Here is a 20,054-nt window from a genome sequence, read left to right on the forward strand (position 1 = left end):
CCTAGAGCGTCTGCTTCGCCTCCGGCCCCGCGGCCGGCCCCCTGAGACTCTGTCTCGTCTGCGGCCCCATGGCCGGCCTCCTGAGATTCAACCTCTAGAGACTTTCTTGCCCTCCTTGCCTGGTTCTCACTCCGCCCACCCTGGATGTTTTTTTTTTTTTTTTTCTATTGGACTGATCTGGGGCGTCTGGAATCCGCCCTTGAGGGGGGGTACTGTTGGGATCCAGAGGTTTGCCCACCAGAGGGCGCCGTGGATCCCTTTCTGAGAGCTTGTGCTCACCTGCAACAGCTGTTCCCCATCTGCTCATCAAGAGGAACTACTTAAGCTGGAGGAGAACTTCACTCCTTGCCAGATTGTTTGCCAGTTATGGTTAGCAAGCCTGAGCCAACCTGCCTGCCTGAATCTTGACTCCCTGTTAACCTGAACCTAACCTGTTTTTGTCCTCTCTGCCCTCCAGGAAGAACCCAGTCTGTGTTCAATAAACCTTTGGACTTTCCCTCTGCCTCTGTGTGTGTCCTGCATTTGGGCTAGTAACACAACCCATCATGACACAGGCGATCTCCAAATGAGAACTCGTTTTTATCCGTCATTAATCGGGGTGTTTTAAACGAGTGTCCCTTCTGCAGTCTGTCTGAAAATGTTTTTCATGTTTTTATGGATTGCGTCAGACTAAAGACCATTTTTAGTCTTTTAACAAATGTTTTTAGTCTTTTTGGCACCGTTTTTACAACTTCCCTATTTATTGGAGGAGTGTGTCAAAGCAAAAGCAACAAGGCAAAGGCCAGACTTTTAAAGTTTTTAATCAGTGAAGCTAAAATAGCTATTTATTTGTCCCGTAGAGACAGACTGCAGGAGAGACCTTACCTTGACGCAGTGGCTCTGTGGAGGTGCAGCCTTAAAGCCAGGATCAGGCTGGAGTTTCACTCTCACAGAGCCACACAGAACATGGAGGATTTTATTCAGTTGTGAGGTTTTATAAACATTTTATGTTCTGTGTCAGATGATGGAGAACTGCATTTTAACAAGCTCCTCATTTAATGATTTTAACTCACACTTGTTTTTACTTTAATAGTGATTTTTAACTGACACTTGTTTTACGTCAATTGTTGATATGTTTGAATTGTGTAAATAAAGTAATGTTAAAAGTCAAAGTCTTCTTCTTCTCCAGCCTGGACCCACAGAGAATGGTTTTATCGACTATGGACCAGAAAGCCCTTTACCACTGCTGCGCAAAAGTCATTAACCAACGACACCTTCAGAACTGGCCGGTCTCTAATGGACTGAAAAACTTCATGGAAAAGCACCCCAGTGGAGGACTTTATACAAGCCTCCGATCAAAAAAACGAACCGGTGATCTCCAATGTAGGATTTTACACGGCTCCATTGCCACAAACTCGTTTTTATCAGTTATTAATTGGAGTGTTTTAAATGAGTGTCCTGTGTCTGTGGTCTGTCTGAAAACGTGTTCCACGTTTTTACGGAATGTGTAAGGCTAAGGACCATTTTTAATCAGTGTTTTTAGTCTTTTTTGGACCGTTTTTATAGGGGGAGTTTGTCAAAACAGAAGGAATAAGTCAAAGGCATGATTTTTAAATTTTTCAAACAGCGAAGCAAAAATGGCCATTTACCTGTCCTGTAGAGACAGACTGCAGGAAGGATCTCACCTTGATGTTGCAGCTCTGTGGAAGTGCAACGTTAAAGCCAGATTAAGGCTGGAGTTTTACTTCCACAGAGCCACACAGAACATGGACGATTTTATTAGTTGTGGGGTTTTAAAAACATTTTATGTACTGTGTCAGATGATGGAAATCTACATTTCATCAAGCTCCTCATTTAATGATTTTAACTGACACTTGTTTATATCTTAATAGTGATTTTTAACTGACACTTGTTTTACGTCTATTGTTTATATATTTGAATTGTGTTAATAAAATGGTGTTAAAAGTAAAAAAAAAAAAAAAGAAGAAAGTCTTCTTCTTATGTTTTTTTATTGGTGTATGGCAACCAACTTAAGGTGCATTTACCCCCACCTACCAGACTGGAGTGTAGTCATCAATGATGTCAGAGGGAAGTTATTAATTCATACCTCAATGTTAATTTCCTTTCGAAGATCGTTAGAGGTTTTAGGAAAAAAAAAAAATTCCCGTTGGTGTTTGAGCCGTTTTTATCTATTTTATTTTATCGGAGTTCAAGTAAAACTTCCGGTATTGACTTTCAAAATAAACCTTAGTTTCTTCTTCCTCCTCTTCTTCTTCTTCTTCTTCTTCTTCTTCTTCTTCTTCTTCTTCTTGATGCGCAGTAAACATGCCTCTTTTCACATACTGCAGACTGTCCCATTTACTGAAAATATCAAGCCGAAACGCATCAATGTTCCAAAATGCAACTGAGATAAAACTCGGAACTGGTTGTGGGGTGCATCTGACTTGCTATCGGGTAATGTTTGTGTTTTGTTTTTTTACCTTGTGTTTAATTTGACCCCCTGGTAGCTGGGAGGCTAGCTTACTGGTTTTTTTGTGGCAGTTTTGTTGGCTGAATGAAAGAGCAGAAAATAAAATAGAACAATAAAAAAGGACATAAAATACTCAAACGACTAGGGCTTTTAATGTGTGTAGTAGTGGTGGGTTGATGGTGCTTCGTGAAGCGTTTCGACACATTTCCAAACTGTATGAAGACTGCGTTGATACAATGTCACTCAATACTGACACCTGCTGGACTTTTAAAATCCCTACATGCAGCCTATTTGACAGACTAAACGGACACTGACTTGATGACCTGGTAATACTGGAATTTAAGCCATTCTGTGTCATATCGTATTATTTAATATCCTTGTTTATATGAAAATATGTTTGATTTTTTTAGATGCAATCCATAAATAACGTGAACATTTAGGTGAACATTTCAATGAGGATGATTGTGGACTACCGTAAACATATACCACATGAGTACAGGAAGTACGGTAAACTAAATGTCAATTTAAATTTCATAAAAATCAGATAACTTGAGTGATAACTGTGAGGAACAGGATGACACAATGAGAAAATCAAAAACAAATATGAGATGAAAATGGTCCCACACGGCTGAAACCTTTATTTTGTCTTAAAGGAATAGTACACCCAAAACATGATTAGCCTTCATTTTCTACTCACCCCCATGCTGAACAAAACTCTGGAGTACTTTTTTGATATCTCAAATGCATCTGGAGATCTGGGAGGCTTCTTGCTGTCTGCTGACATTCAAATAATGGAGGTCTATGGCGCCCGAGACAGAAAGGTCCACAAAAGTCCACAAAAACGTGTCAATATTCCTCCATACTGCTCGTCCAATGTAATCCAAGTGTCCTGAGTGGGTAGCATCCAGAATTTACTCGAAACGAAGTCATTTAGAACGTTTTAGAGCCTAAACAGTAGTGTATAGGATTTCCTAATAGCGCCCCCATGTGCGCTCACGATTCTACGGAAGCCGGCAGACCAAACCGGAAGGAAGTGCGCATTCAGCGTCTGCTCTGCCAATAATGCAAGCGTAGAAGAAGAAATGTGCTGTTTACCTGTGCAAAGAAAGAAACAACGAAAGAAAAATGTCTGAGGACTTCAGTGTTGAGGAAGAGCATGAGTTCTTTGCCGAGCTGAATGCGCTGGTTTGGTCTGCCGGCTTCCGTAGCGTCGTGAGCGCGCATGGGGGCGCTATTAGGAAATCCTATACACTACTGTTTATGCTCTAAAAACATTCTAAATGACTTAGTTTCGAGTAAATTATGGACGCTACCCACTCAGGACACTTGGAATACATTGGACGAGCAGTATGGAGGAATATTGACACGTTTTTATGGACTTTTATGGACCTTTCTGTCTCGGGCGCCATAGACCTCCATTATTTGAATGTCAGCAGACAGCAAGAAGCCTCCCAGATCTCCAGATGCATTTGAGATATCAAAAAAGTACTCCAGAGTTTTGTTCAGCAGGGGGGTGAGTAGAAAATGAAGGCTAATCATGTTTTGGGTGTACTATTCCTTTAAGGCTGCAACATATTTCCTCATGAGTTTCAAAATGAAAAGCAAAAGAACAAAGATTTTTTTCGTAGATGCATTCCGTTCACAGATGCGCTTACAAGCACAGTTTTAGTGTTTCAGTCATTTTGAAACGGCGTCGGTATTGGTCACCTGACTTCAGGCTCGGACTGGTAATCTGTGATACCGGGCATTTTCCCGGTGGGCTGTTCCTAATTTCAGCGTGCGAGGGGTGGCCCTCCTTAAATCATACCGGCCCCAACACTTACTCTCCGGCCAAAGCTCCTACCTGTGACAGTAAATAACTTGAAGAGCTCAATAAATAATACAATGTTAACTACTTAAATGTTGCATGCAGTATATATATCCGTTCCTTGTCATGCACATCCTTGTGACGGTTGGCATATGGTGTAAATTTCTATTTCTTCAAACTGTAAAATCCTATTTCTTCAAACTGTAAAATCGTTGCAACAAACTAAATTAAAATAAAACTAAAATGCTTTCTTGAAACTATACGCACACTGACATAGAGACTATTACTCAAAACATACGCTGATGCATCAGTTTTGCTGGGACCCATCACTAGTGCGTAGATATTATTGTCCAAAACGGTTATCCTTCTGAATTTAGGGTCTCAGACAGACTTTCAGCAAAACCTGTTTGTCATGTGTGAAAAGTCCTAATATTGTTTGCTAATTCTGGCAGATTTACAGTTCTCTTTTTTAAAGACTTGAGTCTGTTCCAGAAGTGAAGGTCTCTAAAGAATATGATGATGGCTTTATCTGTTTATCTGATTATGTAAGCATTTGATTTCTGCAAGGCCAATAGTTATTAATAACTTCACTGCTTAAAAAAAAAATAAAGGTAACACAAACAGCACAATATAACTTCAATGAAATAAAACTTCTGTAAAATCCAACTGTCCGCTTAGGAAGCAAGACTGATTGACAACCAGTTTCCCATGCTGTTGTGCAAATGGAATAGACAACAGGCAGATATTATTGGCAATCAGCAAACACACTCAATAAAGGATGGGTTCTGCTAGTGGGGACCACAGACCACTTCTCAGTACCTATAATCTCTGGCTTAATGTTTTTTAGTGTTGGTGGTACTTTTACACTTAGCATGAGACAGACTCTACAACCCACACAAGTGGCTCATCCAGCATGGCATATCAATGTGAGCTGTACCTTTTAATAGGGAATTTTTCATCTCGCTGCATGCATACTCATTGTGAGGGACTGTCGTCAAGTCCATCACACCATGCAGGTGAATATTTACTGTCACCACATTTTCATCCAGGTAGACTGCGTGATGCAATCTTTTGGTTTTCCTGATATCCGACTGTATGATCGTGTTGAATTGTCTCTGTAAAGGGCCATGAGGTGATGTGTAATACATTGGCACTTTGGAAAAAAAAAAATATATATATTTAATTTAGTTTATTTATACAGTATCATTAAAACATGTAGAACTGTAACCCCATAAACCGTTAACCATTCTGACTCCTTCCAGAACCTCCCTGTCACTATTTAGATTTTTTTTATGTTTTGTGTATATTAGTTATGAAAATCATAGCCCTACTGTAATGGGTGTGAAAGTGGTTTCTCTTTGTTATTATGTCATAGGGATTGGTGGACAATAAAGGACTGCAGGACAGACAGAAGCAGCAAATGGCCAGGAGTCTTCCTAAGCAGAAACCCATACCAGGTGTCAAACAGGTGATTGTTGTTGCTTCAGGAAAAGGCGGCGTGGGCAAGTCCACAACAGCAGGTACTACCAAACTTTTCTGCAGAAACATTAAAGAATTTTCATTTAGATCTTTATCACACAAAAATAGATATATGTTTTGGATAAAATTTCCCTTAAGTATTCCAGTTTTTTGTTGAACTAAATGAATGATCAAAGTTTCTCTTCAGGAAGCAAATAGCACAGTTAATTTAGCCAACAATTCATATTTTAAACTATGTTCTAAGGCTTAAAAAATTCGATTAATCATGATTAATCTGTTGAGATATTTTAAGCAAATTTAGTAATGAGTTATTTAAGTGCTTTTTACAAACTGTAAACTAGTGTCTGAAAGGTTCACATGCAGCTTGCAGCAATATTTATAGAAAGATGGTGCAGTTCTTTCGGTGTCATAAGGTGTTTCCTTGACTGAAGGTTGCACCAAAGATGCAGTACATACCAGTCTTAATTGTACACATCAACAATGATGAAGACACTGTAGTACATATACCGGGTCATTTAGTGGAACTGTAACACTACCACAGAATCACACCTAAAAAACAGACAAAAACACTGGGCATGTGCTGACAATTTAAACCCAGAAACATGAAGAGGCAGTTTACAGAGGTAGGCTTAGCTACAACGTCATTTAAAGAAGAAAAAAAATATTTTCTGATTTTTCGTTTACTGAAGCATAAATAATGTGGAAATGGTGTACTTACCATCCTGTGTGTCGTAGAGGTTCTCATACTGGTCCTTTTTTCTTCTTGCTCACCCTACAACTGGAACAGAGTCAAATTGATGAGGTCATGCTGATGTTGGGGGACAGCTAGTATGTATGCCCGTCTCAGCATTGCTGGATCCTCAATATCTTGTATAACGTTTGAAGCGTGGAGGAGTACTGATGGCTTCCTCCTGTGAACCCACTTTCATACCAAAACACTGTCAACACACCATTATACAGTAGCTGTAAGTTAGAAACATGCTAAGCCGTCGTCTGGAACACATCAAATACGTTGCTATGCGTTGGAGATAAGTTCTTTATAAGTTGCGCATAGGTTATGCAAAAGTTACTCATAGGTTTTGGATAAGCTAGACACCATGAATAACTTACACTTAACCTATGTCACCAATCAAATAACTTGCCTGTAACTTATTGCCCACGTTATGGCATATGCTGGCGTACATCAAGAAATTTTGAACATGCTCAAATGTGTTGACGTATGCCAGCGACTTCAGCGTGCTCATACCTTATACAATACTAACACTGACAAAACATAACTTATCCAACAAATGCCAGTGTCTTTGCCAGATCTTTCGTACATAAGGCACACACTGGCTAAATCATCAAGGTGTGACAGGGGCTTGAGGTAACCATAGAATCAGACTGCTTTGATCCAGTTGAACTTAGAGTTAGCAAAACTATTGTCTTCATCTAAGCTTTCAATTTGTATGTTAGATCCAGTTCCAACCAGGTTATTTAAGGAGGTATTACCTTTAATCTTGTTTTCCATTTTAGATGTGATTAATCCCTCCCTGTTAGAGGAATGTGTACCAAAGGCTTTTAAGGTTGCTTTAATTAAACCTTTGCTTAAGACCCAGATGACTTGGTCAATTATAAACCTATACCTAATCTCCCTTTCTTACCTAAAATTCTTGAGAAAGTAGTTCCAACCAAGTGTGTGACAACTAACACCATAATGAACTTTTTGAAGAGTTTCAGTCTGGCTTTAGAGCTAATCATAGCACTGAAACAGCTCTAGTGAAAGTCAATGATGATATTCTCAGGGCCACAGATAATGGACTTATTTGGATCAAATTTCCACTGTTATGCTGATGATACTCAGCTATATCTGCCTATAAATCCAGATGAAGCTTACCCATTACATAGATTACAGGCATGTATTAGACATAAAAAGACATAAAAACCTGGCAGACTCTTAACGTTCTGCTCCTGAATGCAGACAAAACAGAAGTTATAGTCTTTGGATCAGAGTCTTTGAAAAAACAAAGTCAGTCACTTCATTTGAAAGGGATTAAATTGATCTCGGATAATAAAGTAAAAAATCTTGGTATTATTTTTGATCAAGACCCGTCATTTAAATCTCATATCAAATAAGTTTCTAGAATTTCCTTCTTTCATCTGCGGAATATTGCAAAAATTAGAAATATCCTGTGCAGGGGTGATGCTGAGAAACTAGTCCATGCATTTGTTACCGCAAGGCTTGACTATTGTTTTGCTTTACTATCAGGAAGTCCACACACAAACTGTAGTTAAAAGTCTTCAGTGGATCCAAAATGCTGCAGCCAGAGTTCTGATTAAAATCAAAAATAGAGATCATATATCTCCTATCTTAGCTTCTCTCCATTGGCTTCCTGTTAAACTCAGAATAGAATATGAAATCCTCCTTTTCACATATAGAACCTTAAATAGCCAAGCTCCATCTTACATCAGAGATATGATTGTTTGCCTTTGTTTGGATGTTGGAGCTTGGCCTGTTTTTCAGAGTATTCCCGTTTCTCTGATTGTGACTAATTGTATGTGCTCTCTTCATTCTGGCTTGGAGCTCGTCTGTCAAGCTGTATGTTTCATGGACGGAGCCACCTGTGGAGCTGGTTGAAAGTTGCCTTAAGAGTCTACTTCTTTTTGTACATCTACTTCTGTCTCCTTGAACCCCAGTTGGCCTCGGCAGATGGCCGCTCACACCGTGACTGATTTTGCTGGAGATTTCTTCCTGTTAAAAGGGAGTTTTTTCCTTCTCCACAGTCGCTTCAAGCATGCTCGATGTGAGGGATTGCCTTCGAGTCAATGAGTTGATAAAGTCAACCGGTTTTCCTTAGATAGGAAACTTTTAATCAATTTAACTGTATGATCTGATTGAACTGTAAAGTGCCTTGACATAACGTGTTGTGAATTGGCGCTATATAAATAAACTGAATTGAATCTCACTAATGAGCTATGGAACATGTAAACTTGACAAATATTGTGATTCATTTTATATCATGATATATTGATATCGCTTGAAATGAAGAACAATATTGTGAAATGTTAAAATCCTATATCGCCCAGCCCTATCCAGAATTAAAGTGACTTAGTTTTAGCTTCTTCTGGTAAAGATTATGCAGGGAAAGCAACAGTAAAAACTACAAAGCCTAATGCTATCAGATTATTAAAATATATAAATACTCAACTGATAAAATCTATTAGGAAAACAAGAGTTAGTTGCAGGGTCCCATACTTGTGGAATTGTTAGTAACAGTAACTTTATCTTAGTTTCGTAGTTCAGCTGAAAACAAAATAAAAGGTTGAGTTTTGCTTAAAGTTTATGGTTGAAGTATTTGCCAAATAAACCGTTGGATTCATTTAAAATATGTTTGTGTTTTTGCAGTGAACTTGGCTCTTGGGATTATGGCCGTTGATCATGTAAGATATCGCTCAGCTTTCTTTTTCACATTTATTTGAATTAAACAATGTTACCGCCCAAGGTGAGAGATTTGACTGATACATTAATACACTACTCAAAAAAATTAAAGGAACACTTTGTAATCAGAGTGTAGTATCAAGTTAATTAAACTTCTGGGATAATGATTTGGTTATGTAAGTAGCAGAGGGGGTTGTTAATCAGTTTCAACTGCTTTGGTGTTAATGAAATTAACAACAGGTGCACTAGAGGGGCAACAATGAGATGACCTTCAAAACAGGAATGGTTTTACAGGTGAAGGCCACTGACATTTTTTCCCCTCATCTTTTCTGATTTTTTTTCACCAGTTTTGCATTTGGTTAGGGTCACTGTCACTACTGTTAGCATGGGGCGTTACCTGGACCCTCAGAGGTTGCACAGGCAGTCCAAGTCCTCCAGGATGGCACATCAATACATGCCATTGCCAGAAGGTTTGCCGTGTCTCCCAGCACAATCTCAAGAGCATGGAGGAGATTCCAGGAGACAGACAGTTACTCCAGGAGAGCTGGACAGGGCCGTAGAAGGTCTACAACCCATCAGCAGGACCGGTATCTGCTCCTTTGGGCAAGGAGGAGCAGGAGGAGCACTGCCAGAGCCCTACAAAATGACCTCAAACAAGCCACTGGTGTGAATGTCTCTGAACAAACAACAGACAACAACAACAGACTTCACCAGGGTGGCTTGATGGCCCGACATCCTCTAGTGGGCCCAGTGCTCACTGCCCGGCACCTAGGAGGTCGATTGGCATTTGCCACAGAACACCGGAATTGGCAAGTCCGCCACCGGCGCCCTGTGATTTTCACAGATGAGAGCAGGTTCACCCTGAGCACATGGTACAGACGTGAAAGAGTCTGGAGAAGCCGTGGAGAACGTTATGCTGCCTGTAACATCGCTCAGCATGACCGGTTTGGTGGTGGGTCAGTGATGGTCTGGGAGGCATAGCCATGGAGGGACGCACAGACCTATAAACACTAGACAACAGCCCCCTGACTGCCATTAGGTATGGGGATGAAATCCTTGCACCCATTGTCAGACCCTATGCTGGTGCAGTGGATCCTGGGTTCCTCCTGGTGCACGACAATGCCCGGCCTCATGTGGCGAGAGTATGCAGGCAGTTCCTGGAGGATGAAGGAATTGATACCATTGATTGGCCCCCCCACGCTCGCCTGACCTAAATCCAATAACACCTTTGGGACATTATCTTTCAATCCATCCGATGCCGCCAGGTTGCACCTCAGACTGTCCAGGAGCTCAGTGATGCCCTGGTCCAGATCTGGAAGGAGATATCCCAGGACGCCATCCGTTGTCTCATTAGGAGCATGCCCCGACGTTGTCAGGCATGCATACTAGGGGTGTGGGAAAAAGTCGTTTTGGCGATATATCGTGATATTCGGCTGCCCAATATAATATCGATCTTTCACTTCTTAGTATCGATAAAAAAAAAATAAATAGTTACATAAAACATTGATGGGAAAATGGGCTACCTCTGCACCACCAATCTGGCAGAAAGCGCTGTGGAGCCCTTTAACTATGCGTGCAGCACCAAATCTGTATTAGAGGCAGTCACAGTGGAAGAAAACCCCAAACAACATGGATAATAATACCTAATCAATATTTTCTGATAAAAATATACAGCACTTGCTGTTTTATCTCATCATTTGATTTTGATAGCTGGGGAAAATATGGCAATATATAGTGATAGTGCAATATCATGATAATATCGTATCGTGACCCAAATATCGCGACATGTATCGAATCGCAACACTCATGCCAATACTCACCTCTAATGCATACACACATAGGCGGATCTACTGGGGTGGCATAGGGTGGCAACTGCCACCCTAAATGACAGCCTTGCCACCCCAGCTGCCACCCCAGTTGGCGGTAGGGGTGGCGAGGTTTATAAATTATGGATAATTTGAGAATTGCGACAGCTAATTTCCAATGTCGGACTGCAGTGAATGCAGCACGAGATGACGCGAGAGCGACTGAGACTGATTAGTTTTGAAAACCGAGCGGGGCAGAGCGAGGGAGCCAGGTAGTAAGTGGCGGTAATGCTACTAACAGTTTGTTGCCAACCGCCATAAAACTCGAGAAGAAGAAGAAGAAGAAGAGGGAGCCAGGGGTGATGGGGAGAGGAGACATGGGATGAAACAGGTAAAAACTGATTAACTATCTATCGAGAAATGAAATCATAATGAAAGTACAATGTTGCTAGCATAGCTGCAATGCTGATTTTGAGATGATAAAAATCAGGTTGCAGAACGTTATTTCTCTAACTATGATGTTAGTTAGGCCTGACGTCTCAGGCTCATAAAGACATATTTGCGGTCAACTATGACAGAAAAGAGACGATCAAGTTTGGTTTTACTCAAATCAAAACGCACAAAGGCATTGGATCTAAATAAATTTGTGAAGTGTTTTGCTGAGCAACATGGAAATCACTGCATTCAGCTGTTATAGTCATGTTAACTTTATGTTATGCTCTCTGGTGAGCCTTTACAGAGCTGTTACATTTTGTAATGGCACCTGAGAAAATCTGATATTTCCTTTAATAAAACCAAAAGTGTTAAAAGTTAAAAATGTGATACTGGTGTAAATCCTGCTTAATATGAAGCAGAGTTGTTGTTTCTTTTTTTGTATATATAATATGAAACTATCCAGAAATGACCTGTATGAACCTACTCACAAGCAAAATGTATTTTTATGTTGCTTCTTTTCAGATTTGTGGAGATTTTGATGTAACATACAGAACCCGCCTTTTTGTTGATTTGTTGATACAGCAGTATGGAGGACCAACTCTGCCATATTTAAAAATAAATACAGAAATAAATAAATGCTTAATAAATAAATAAGCATACAATTAATTGCCACCAAAAATACAAACAACAAATAAATGTAAGTAGAAATTAAATTATACAGCTAGTCATAAAGGTATATAACTCTTTTAATTGGCTTCTTTATTTCTTTGCCTTTTTAAAATTTACCTTATTTATTTTTTTTGTCATTTATTATCTTCAACTTCATTTTTTCATTACTTATATTTTTAAGTATTTATTTATGTGCATGTTATCATATTTTTGTCTGTTTTATTCTTCCTTTGTATTTTTTTACCCTAGTTATTTCTTCGCCGCTATTTCTTTCTGCCTGCCCTTTTAACATTTCTGCCTGCCATTATAATATAATTTCTAATTACATTTATTTGTTGGTTGTACTTTTGGTGGCAATTAATTGTATGTTTATTTATTTATTGAGCATTTATTTATTTCTTTATTTATTTTTAAATATGGCAGAGTTGGTCCTCCATATCCAGCTCTATCTACAGCATATTTACATGCATGAAATGTCCCTTTCATGTTGCCGTAACTGCTGTATGTCATGTTACTGAGGAACAAATGGGGTAAATGTGTGTTCAGAGTAAACAATACATAGATGTCCAGTACCTTGTGCGGGTGCCTTGACCCATTTATTTCTACTGTGTAGTTCTGCTCACTTTAGTACAGCTCAGTCCATAGATCTCTGATTGGTAACTTTTTCTTTCTATAGTTTCTTCTTGTGCAAATGCTGCAAAGCTGCCTCTCTGACAGTCAATCTGTCACATCTGCGACTCAGCACCTGTGTCTTACCGTAATACCTTTCCTGTGATAATGCCCCTCTAGAAGTAGTGTTATCATTCTTCTATCTCCTATTAAGTGAGATCTCATTGTACGATGTATTTCTAATATGAACTGTTTCACATGAAACACTAGTACTGTACATACTATTCTCACCAAACTGTGATAACTGTGAATAAATTCAGTGTAAACAAATGCCATATGTTGCCACCCCTAAAAAATTCCTGCCCCCCTCTTGCCACCCCATAAATATTTTTCTAGATCCGCCCCTGCATACACACATGTGGGGGCCATACAAATAACTGAATACCATTTGAGTTGCTGCAATCAAATTTCAGAAAAATGGACTATAGCCTGCCTCATAATTTTTTCACTGTAATTTTTGGGGTGTCTTTGAATTCAGCCCTCTGTAGGTTGATAATTTTGCATTTCCATCAAATGATGTGGCATCCTTTTGTTCCTAACACATCACTCAGTCCATATCAGTATTAATAAACAGCATGCTTTTTCCCCATTGAGATCTTATGTATTTTTGTGTTCCTTTAATTTTTTTGAGCAGTTTATTTATTAACCATTATGCATGATTGGGAATAGCTGTCTAAAGTTTAATACTTACAATCATGTATTAAGCTTATCGATTTTTAATTTTTTTTGATTGATTTTTGTAACTTGGTTTCAGCACATCAATGACGAAAGTCAGTTTATTGGGAGTGTCCTGTCTGAATCTGGTTTATTTCTTCTCTCTTAGTCTAAGACAGTTGGTCTGTTGGATGCTGACGTCTATGGCCCATCTATACCCAAACTCATGAACCTTAAAGGAAACCCAGAGCTCAGTGATGGTGTGTTATGTTGAAACTGAGATTTTAGAAATGATGTCTAAAGTTATCCGAGTTTAACTTTTTTTTTTTTTCTTGCCTTCTTCCAGATAACCGAATGATTCCTCTTATCAACTATGGCGTGCCATGGTGAGTTAAATCAGTTTGACGGATTGGGTATTTTTACACATGTTTTCTTTCATGCTTCTTAGCATAAATTGCCCTTTCTGTCAGCATGTCAATGGGCTTCCTAGTGGAGGATACATCTCCCATTGTGTGGAGGGGACTGATGGTAATGTCTGCTATAGAGAGATTACTCAGACAGGTAAAAGTCTTAAGTTTCTAGCTTAAGGTGTGACAGAAGAGCTGAATTTATTTTTGTTCTTTACTATTTTCCCATCCTCTCATTTAATGCGGAAACTGTCTACTTGTGTTTGTAGGTACAATGGGGGGCTTTGGACTACTTGGTGGTAGACATGCCTCCTGGGACCGGAGACGTCCAACTGTCCATCTCTCAAAATATTCCAGTAGCAGGTCTGTCCTTCTTGCGCACACCATTCTAAAAATACATTTTAGTTTTTTAAGGTTTTTAACATGCCAATATTTTGTGTGCAGGTGCAGTCATTGTTTCAACACCTCAAGATGTTGCTCTGCTGGATGCTCGCAGGGGAGTGGAGATGTTTAAAAAAGTCAACGTGCCGGTAATCTATTTTTTTTACAAAATCAGAGAATCTGTCCTGTCTAATGATGAAGGAAGTTATGGGGAAAAAAATTTGGCTTTTTCCCCACAGGTTCTAGGTCTCATTCAAAACATGAATGTCTTCCAGTGTCCCAACTGTAATCACCAAACCCACATCTTTGGCTCCGACGGGGTACGGCAACTTGCAGAGAAAATTGGAGTTAAGTTTTTGGGTAAGAAATTCAAAACAGCAGTATAGTTGCAAACTTTAGCAGGGTTCTTATGATGTGACTAATTTCCTTCTATTATTTTCTTTCTTGTTTACATAATTCTTTTGAAGATTTCTTATGAGGCTTGAGGAATGAAAAATGTCTTTATTTTGCGTCATAAAACAATCTTTGATTCTTGCAGCACTTACCAGACAATATCTTGGAAAGTAGTGAATAATTTCATAGTCATTAAGAGGTTTTGTACATGTGTTTATTGCATTTCAGGGGACATCCCTCTTCACCTAACCATCAGGGAGATGTCAGACAAAGGACAACCAATAGTCATTTCTTACCCGGACAGTTTAGAGGTTTCTACATCACTGTACATTGTAGCATTCAGTTCGATTGTTACAGTGGATTTATTATTTTTTGTCAGTTAGTTTAGGAAATTTGATTATTTCACATAGTTAATATAGTAATTCATTTATCTGTATAAAGCTTTTTTTTGCTGTTGTGCTTCTTTACATCCAGGCGGAGGCTTACAAGAAGTTGGCATCTGCTGTGATCCAGAATCTACAAGAACTGAACTCATGAAGGAAAACGTCACCAGAAAATGATGCAAAAAGTTACTTATCCTTATTTTTTCCCCTTTCATTCTCCCATTTCTTTCTTGTGCTGTCTCGCTATTTGAATAAAAAGTTTAAACTAAATTATTATTTATAGTATGCTTTCAATGTTATATCTCTCTCAGTAGATGATACTAATTATGGTTTGACTTAAAATGTATAAAAACTGCTAAAATGCTAAATTCACAGCTTCTTAGAAAAAGCTTTACTTGGTGAACAATTGAAATATAAATCCGTATAATCTGAGGTCAGAAGATGATAAACTACAAAAAAATTGTACTTAAGCATGGCTCTACTTTATCATATTTAAACTCGAGTAAAAGTACAAAATACCATCCAAAAAATTACTCAAGAGTCAAAACTATTAGGTAAAAATGCTACTCAAAAAAAATGATACATTCACTCAAATGCAATTTTAGCAGCAAAGACGCATCTGCTGCTTCATTTTTGATGCGTGTAATGTCAGATGCGCCTTAAGCATCTTTGATCCTGAAGCACCTCAAGTGAAGTGAGTACAGATGCATCTGATGCTTTTGCTGCTCCTCTTTTCAATTGCAAGGAGTGGCTTTACTATATTTTCTGTGATCAGTGTGTAAAAAGTAGTCGGAAAAATAAGACAGATGTTGCAGAAGTGGCCTCTTTTATTCAACAACAACACGGCGGGAGACAGCACGGCTACAGGTGGATGCACCAGAAACGTTGGATGGCTTGCATAGTCACAGACAGGGAAACGGTTCGTCTTTTGATGCGCTTATTGGATCTCAACGAGGTTGACCTGCTTGCACAAAATCGCTTGAGACGACGTTTATATGTCAGTCGGGAACCAAACTATGTCTGGCACATGGATGGGTACGACATATTTAAGCCTTATGGGATATGTGTTAATGGATGCGTGGATGGCTTTTCTAGGAAAATGATCTGGCTAAAGCATACAAGACTAATAGTGACCCTCAGATTATTGCTGGCTATTTTATTGATTCTGTGATTGGGGTACAATGGATTTCCACAAAAGATACGAATGGATCATGGCACAGAGAACACTTGTGTGGCAGCAATGAAAAGATTTCTGCACAACACCGATAATGAAAATGGTTTTGAATCTGTTATTCTCTGTCCGAGTACAGGAAATCAAAGTATAGAGCGATGGTGCACTTTAGGAAGTGAATGTGCCCAGTTTTGGATGGACCGTTCCACCAGCTTAAAGCCGATGGCTATTTTCTTGACAGCTTTCTGGACAAATCACTGATCCAGTTTTGCTTCCTACAAACAATACAGGTACTTTAAATTTATTTCTTGCCTTCAGCACCCAAATTTGAAATAAATAACAAATTATAAAAAAGCATGATTTTTTTTCATATTTTTTTCCTGATTATTTTATTAAACAGATGGAGTTGGATCAAGTTGTCCAGGTATGGAATGGCCGTCGTATACGGTCAAATAATCCTTGGGCTTCTCATGGTTGTCCCACATTAATGCATGTTGTTCCCATCCTGTAGTGGGTTCCCAATTTTTTAGTTTGTAATCTAACAAAGCTGGAAATATGTATAGAAGAATGTCGTTTCAAGGACTTTCCCTGTGATGTCGACGTGTTTCACTTATGCACTGGACTCATGACGGAGCCCACTGGTAATAACAGATGATGTGTATGAAATTACTAATCTTTATGTAAGACTCCGTCAAATGATCAGTGATGGGCTGAGGGAATAGCTTCTCTAAGTCACCCAGGTCCACAAAATATGTCCTGTGTAAATACATGTGTAAATATAAAGAGTACAAATATTCTCATTACTCTTTACATGTATGTTTTTCTGTATTATGTCCAATCGATTTATTTAGAGTGCAACAGCAAATCATAAACAGACTCTACACTTTATTCAAAGTGTATTTATTTTGTATTCTGCCAACAGAGAACAATTCATTATGCACTCGTTTAATTAGCTTAAGATAAAGAAATTTAGCAAGTTGTGCCCAGTAAAACAAAAAAAGAAGACTTTTTATAACCTTCCACAAAAGAAATAAAATGTGCAAAAAAGACAAATTAGAAAAAGATTTTGTTATAAATATGAATGCCATGTAACAAGTACAACTGTCAACACATTTGTGTAAATAAAGATACAATAACAAACAGGTCCTATATTTGTTTATTTTGGCTGTGAACTTGTAAACATATCCTACAGTCATTTTCATTTTACCTCTTATAAATTATTATGTCACTTAACAATTAACATGTTAATTATGGCATAACAAATGTCGGCTACACTTTGATGTCTGGCATCATGGCTTTCCAGAGATAGAATTTTTGACTGCTCCCCTGACAGTGAACAGATATGCAGAACTTGTGCATGTGTGGTGTAATATCTCTCTTGTTGATTTTTTTTGACAACCTAGCCTTAAACAAATGCAGTTAGATTTAAACACAAACAAAAATATGGTCAACAAAGGAACAAAACAAACCATAGACCAGAGCAGACAGATGCAAAAGACAAATGTGGTAGGTTTGGCAGATGTCATGGGAATTCATTCAAAGACTGCCCTGCTCGAAATACAGACTGCAAGAAATGTCAGAAAAAGGGACATTTTGCGGCTGTGTGTAAAACCAAAATGAGAGTGGAGGAACTTCAGCAGAGTGACATGAGTGAAATAGTGGAAACTTTGTTTTTGGGCACAATGACAACTGCACCTAGCACAGTGTGGAAAAAGTCAATTGGAGTAAATGGCCAGCAACTGGTGTTCAAGATCGACACCGGCGCTGCAGTGACAGCCATCCCAAAACACATGTACTCTGAAAAGCTGCATGGGAAACTGTCACCTCCAAACAAGACTCCTTGGCTTGCCACTCATACAAGACCTCAGCTTGCTAACTCAAGTGGATGCCATTGCCACAGAGAATACTTATGTGAAGCAATATCCCAGAGTGTTCACTGGTTTAGGGAAGCTAGAGGGAGAATCGGTCTTTGTCAGACACGTGACTGACACGCCCCCTAGCGCCATTTTTGTGGTGAGCGGAAGAAAAACAAAACAGCAGAAAACAAGAGGAGAGCACTGCCAGCAGTGAGGATTATCAGTTAAATGGAAAAGAACAAGAAAACTGAACGGATACCCTACCCAGACAAACTTTCTAAAGCTGCTAGGGAACGATATTATATATTATTATTACAGTGACAAGGCAGATGTTGTGGGCAGTTGCACAGATAGCTGCAGTTATTAGAGCAGTTTGTGCTGCTCATCAGACTGAACGAAAAAACTTGTCATAATTTTTGCACATTGATAAGTTGCACACTGTATTTGCTGTTCACTTTAACCAGGCCTGTTTTCACTGGGATCTGCAGTCTTCTTCACAGATATCACCTGTTAGGTCATATCTCTACGGAAGACCACAGTGAAAACAAGTCCAGGGAAAATGAAAATCTTCTCATTTAATCTAAAGAGCAATCTGCTATATACGAGGGAGGAAGACAAAGTAAAATATTTGAAGCTTTGCACTGTTCTGCATTATTTATGTATTTGAGATTTTGTATTGCATTTTCATAAATTCTCTGCTTGATTGAAAAGATAATAACAACACTTGTTTCAAATTTCAAATCCACTCTTTATTGTACACACATTTTTACAACTTCAGAAAACATTAATATTTGAATTGATGGTGAAACTTATATTTGTTTTGCTGTGATTTTTCAAAAGTAACTTTAAAAAAAGCAAAATTCTATTTGTGTGAAAAGAAGAATAAAAAAAGAAGAATAAAGTTGAAACAGTACTTGATCTGGGATTCATTTATTAGCTGGTTTCTCTGTGAAAATTTCAAAACAGTCAATAATCACTGTGACTATGTCCAAAGGCCTCCACAAACTGATGAGGCATAATTTTGTGCAAGGTGTCTCTATCTGGCCACACAATTGCACGCTTTAGATTTGCATATAAAAATGACAGCATTTTATTGAATGTTCTGTACACTGTCTTTGGTGAAACACGGAAGAGATAAGCAAGGTGTTTTGAGGGCAGATCCAATCTCAGACGCATGAAGGTTAACAGAGCATTTGAAATGGACTGAGAATTTTATTTTGAGCAGACATGAGAGGCAGCAGAAAATTAAACAAAGCCATAAAGGTTGCCAAGTTTGGTAGACCCGTATAGTACTGGACTTTTTCATTACTGTCTCCAAAGAAGCCATCAGAGATCCGCAGCTCATCAAGTTCACGCCGCAGCTCTCTGTTTTCTTCCAAAAGACGGTTCATCTCTGCACACCTGAGCACACACAGGTTACATTCTGTCTGTCCTTCCTGACGACCACCTTCTGTGTCATCCTTGGTGTTTGGCCGGCCAACGTTTTCAGCAGCCTTCTGCGTGTCAGTCTGTTGCTGGTTAGGGTTCTCTGTCGCCTCATGTGTAACTTCATCCTCTCGCTGAAGGATTTCATCAGCCTGATGGAGCCCCGTTTCAGTTGCTTGCAGGGCATTCTTTTTCAGCTGTTCCCGATAACCACGTCTTAAAGAGCGGTCTGTGTCTGTTGGTTTGATGCCAGTGTGGCCCAGATGCAGGGATGGAGCCCAGTCTGGGTCAGTTTCCATCATCTCATATGCGGGTTGACCTGCAAAGTAGATGAAAGGTTGAGTGTTTTACACATCTATTCAAAACACTATATAAAGCACCTTAATAACAGAGCCCATTAGATTAGATGTGTTATAAAATAAGATATGCTTATGTTTCCCACAGTGGGGAAATTTGCTATACCGAAAAAGCACAAGTACATCGGACTAGTAAGGCCAGAGGTAAATAAATAAACTGAAAAGCTTACAGGACGAACAAAGGATTATAATAAATAAACTTAAGTAGATTGCACAGGATGAATAAATGCACTGAGTTGGCTGACGAGTGGGTATGTACAGTGTTTTTATATGTACACTGTATTTATATATATTTAT

The 20,054-nt window shown here is 38.9% G+C and overlaps 1 protein-coding gene across 4 annotated transcripts; it reads left to right on the forward strand.

The window, feature by feature from the left end:
- Positions 1 to 2,266: 2,266 nt before the first annotated feature.
- Positions 2,267 to 15,219, forward strand: nubpl (nucleotide binding protein-like). Of its 4 annotated transcripts, none has more exons than XM_038303110.1 (11): positions 2,268 to 2,433; positions 5,632 to 5,776; positions 9,121 to 9,155; positions 13,555 to 13,645; positions 13,732 to 13,771; positions 13,856 to 13,946; positions 14,062 to 14,155; positions 14,237 to 14,322; positions 14,413 to 14,533; positions 14,795 to 14,877; positions 15,041 to 15,219. In XM_038303110.1, exons 1-11 carry the CDS (start codon positions 2,305 to 2,307, stop codon positions 15,101 to 15,103), a joined length of 978 nt encoding a protein of 325 aa, XP_038159038.1. In that variant the 5' UTR covers positions 2,268 to 2,304; the 3' UTR covers positions 15,104 to 15,219. The 4 variants fall into 4 exon arrangements, with proteins under 4 accessions (XP_038159049.1, XP_038159055.1, XP_038159038.1 ...); XM_038303113.1 differs by having other exon boundaries at positions 14,449 to 14,533; XM_038303121.1 differs by lacking the exon at positions 14,795 to 14,877 and having other exon boundaries at positions 2,267 to 2,433.
- Positions 15,220 to 20,054: the final 4,835 nt, after the last annotated feature.

Source organism: Cyprinodon tularosa, unplaced genomic scaffold (genome assembly GCF_016077235.1).
Source record: "Cyprinodon tularosa strain WSP-4 unplaced genomic scaffold, ASM1607723v1 ctg1134, whole genome shotgun sequence".
Taxonomy (NCBI): domain Eukaryota; kingdom Metazoa; phylum Chordata; class Actinopteri; order Cyprinodontiformes; family Cyprinodontidae; genus Cyprinodon; species Cyprinodon tularosa.

What these genes read in the sequence shown, in the direction of transcription:
- nubpl (XM_038303110.1), top strand. Translation starts at nt 2,305, where the DNA reads ATGCCTCTTTTCACATACTGCAGACTGTCCCATTTACTGAAAATATCA. An exon ending in GGGCAAGTCCACAACAGCAG is followed by an intron (nt 5,777 to 9,120) that starts GTACTACCAAAC and finishes GTGTTTTTGCAG; the next exon opens with TGAACTTGGCTCTTGGGATT. An exon ending in TTAAAAAAGTCAACGTGCCG is followed by an intron (nt 14,323 to 14,412) that starts GTAATCTATTTT and finishes TTTTCCCCACAG; the next exon opens with GTTCTAGGTCTCATTCAAAA.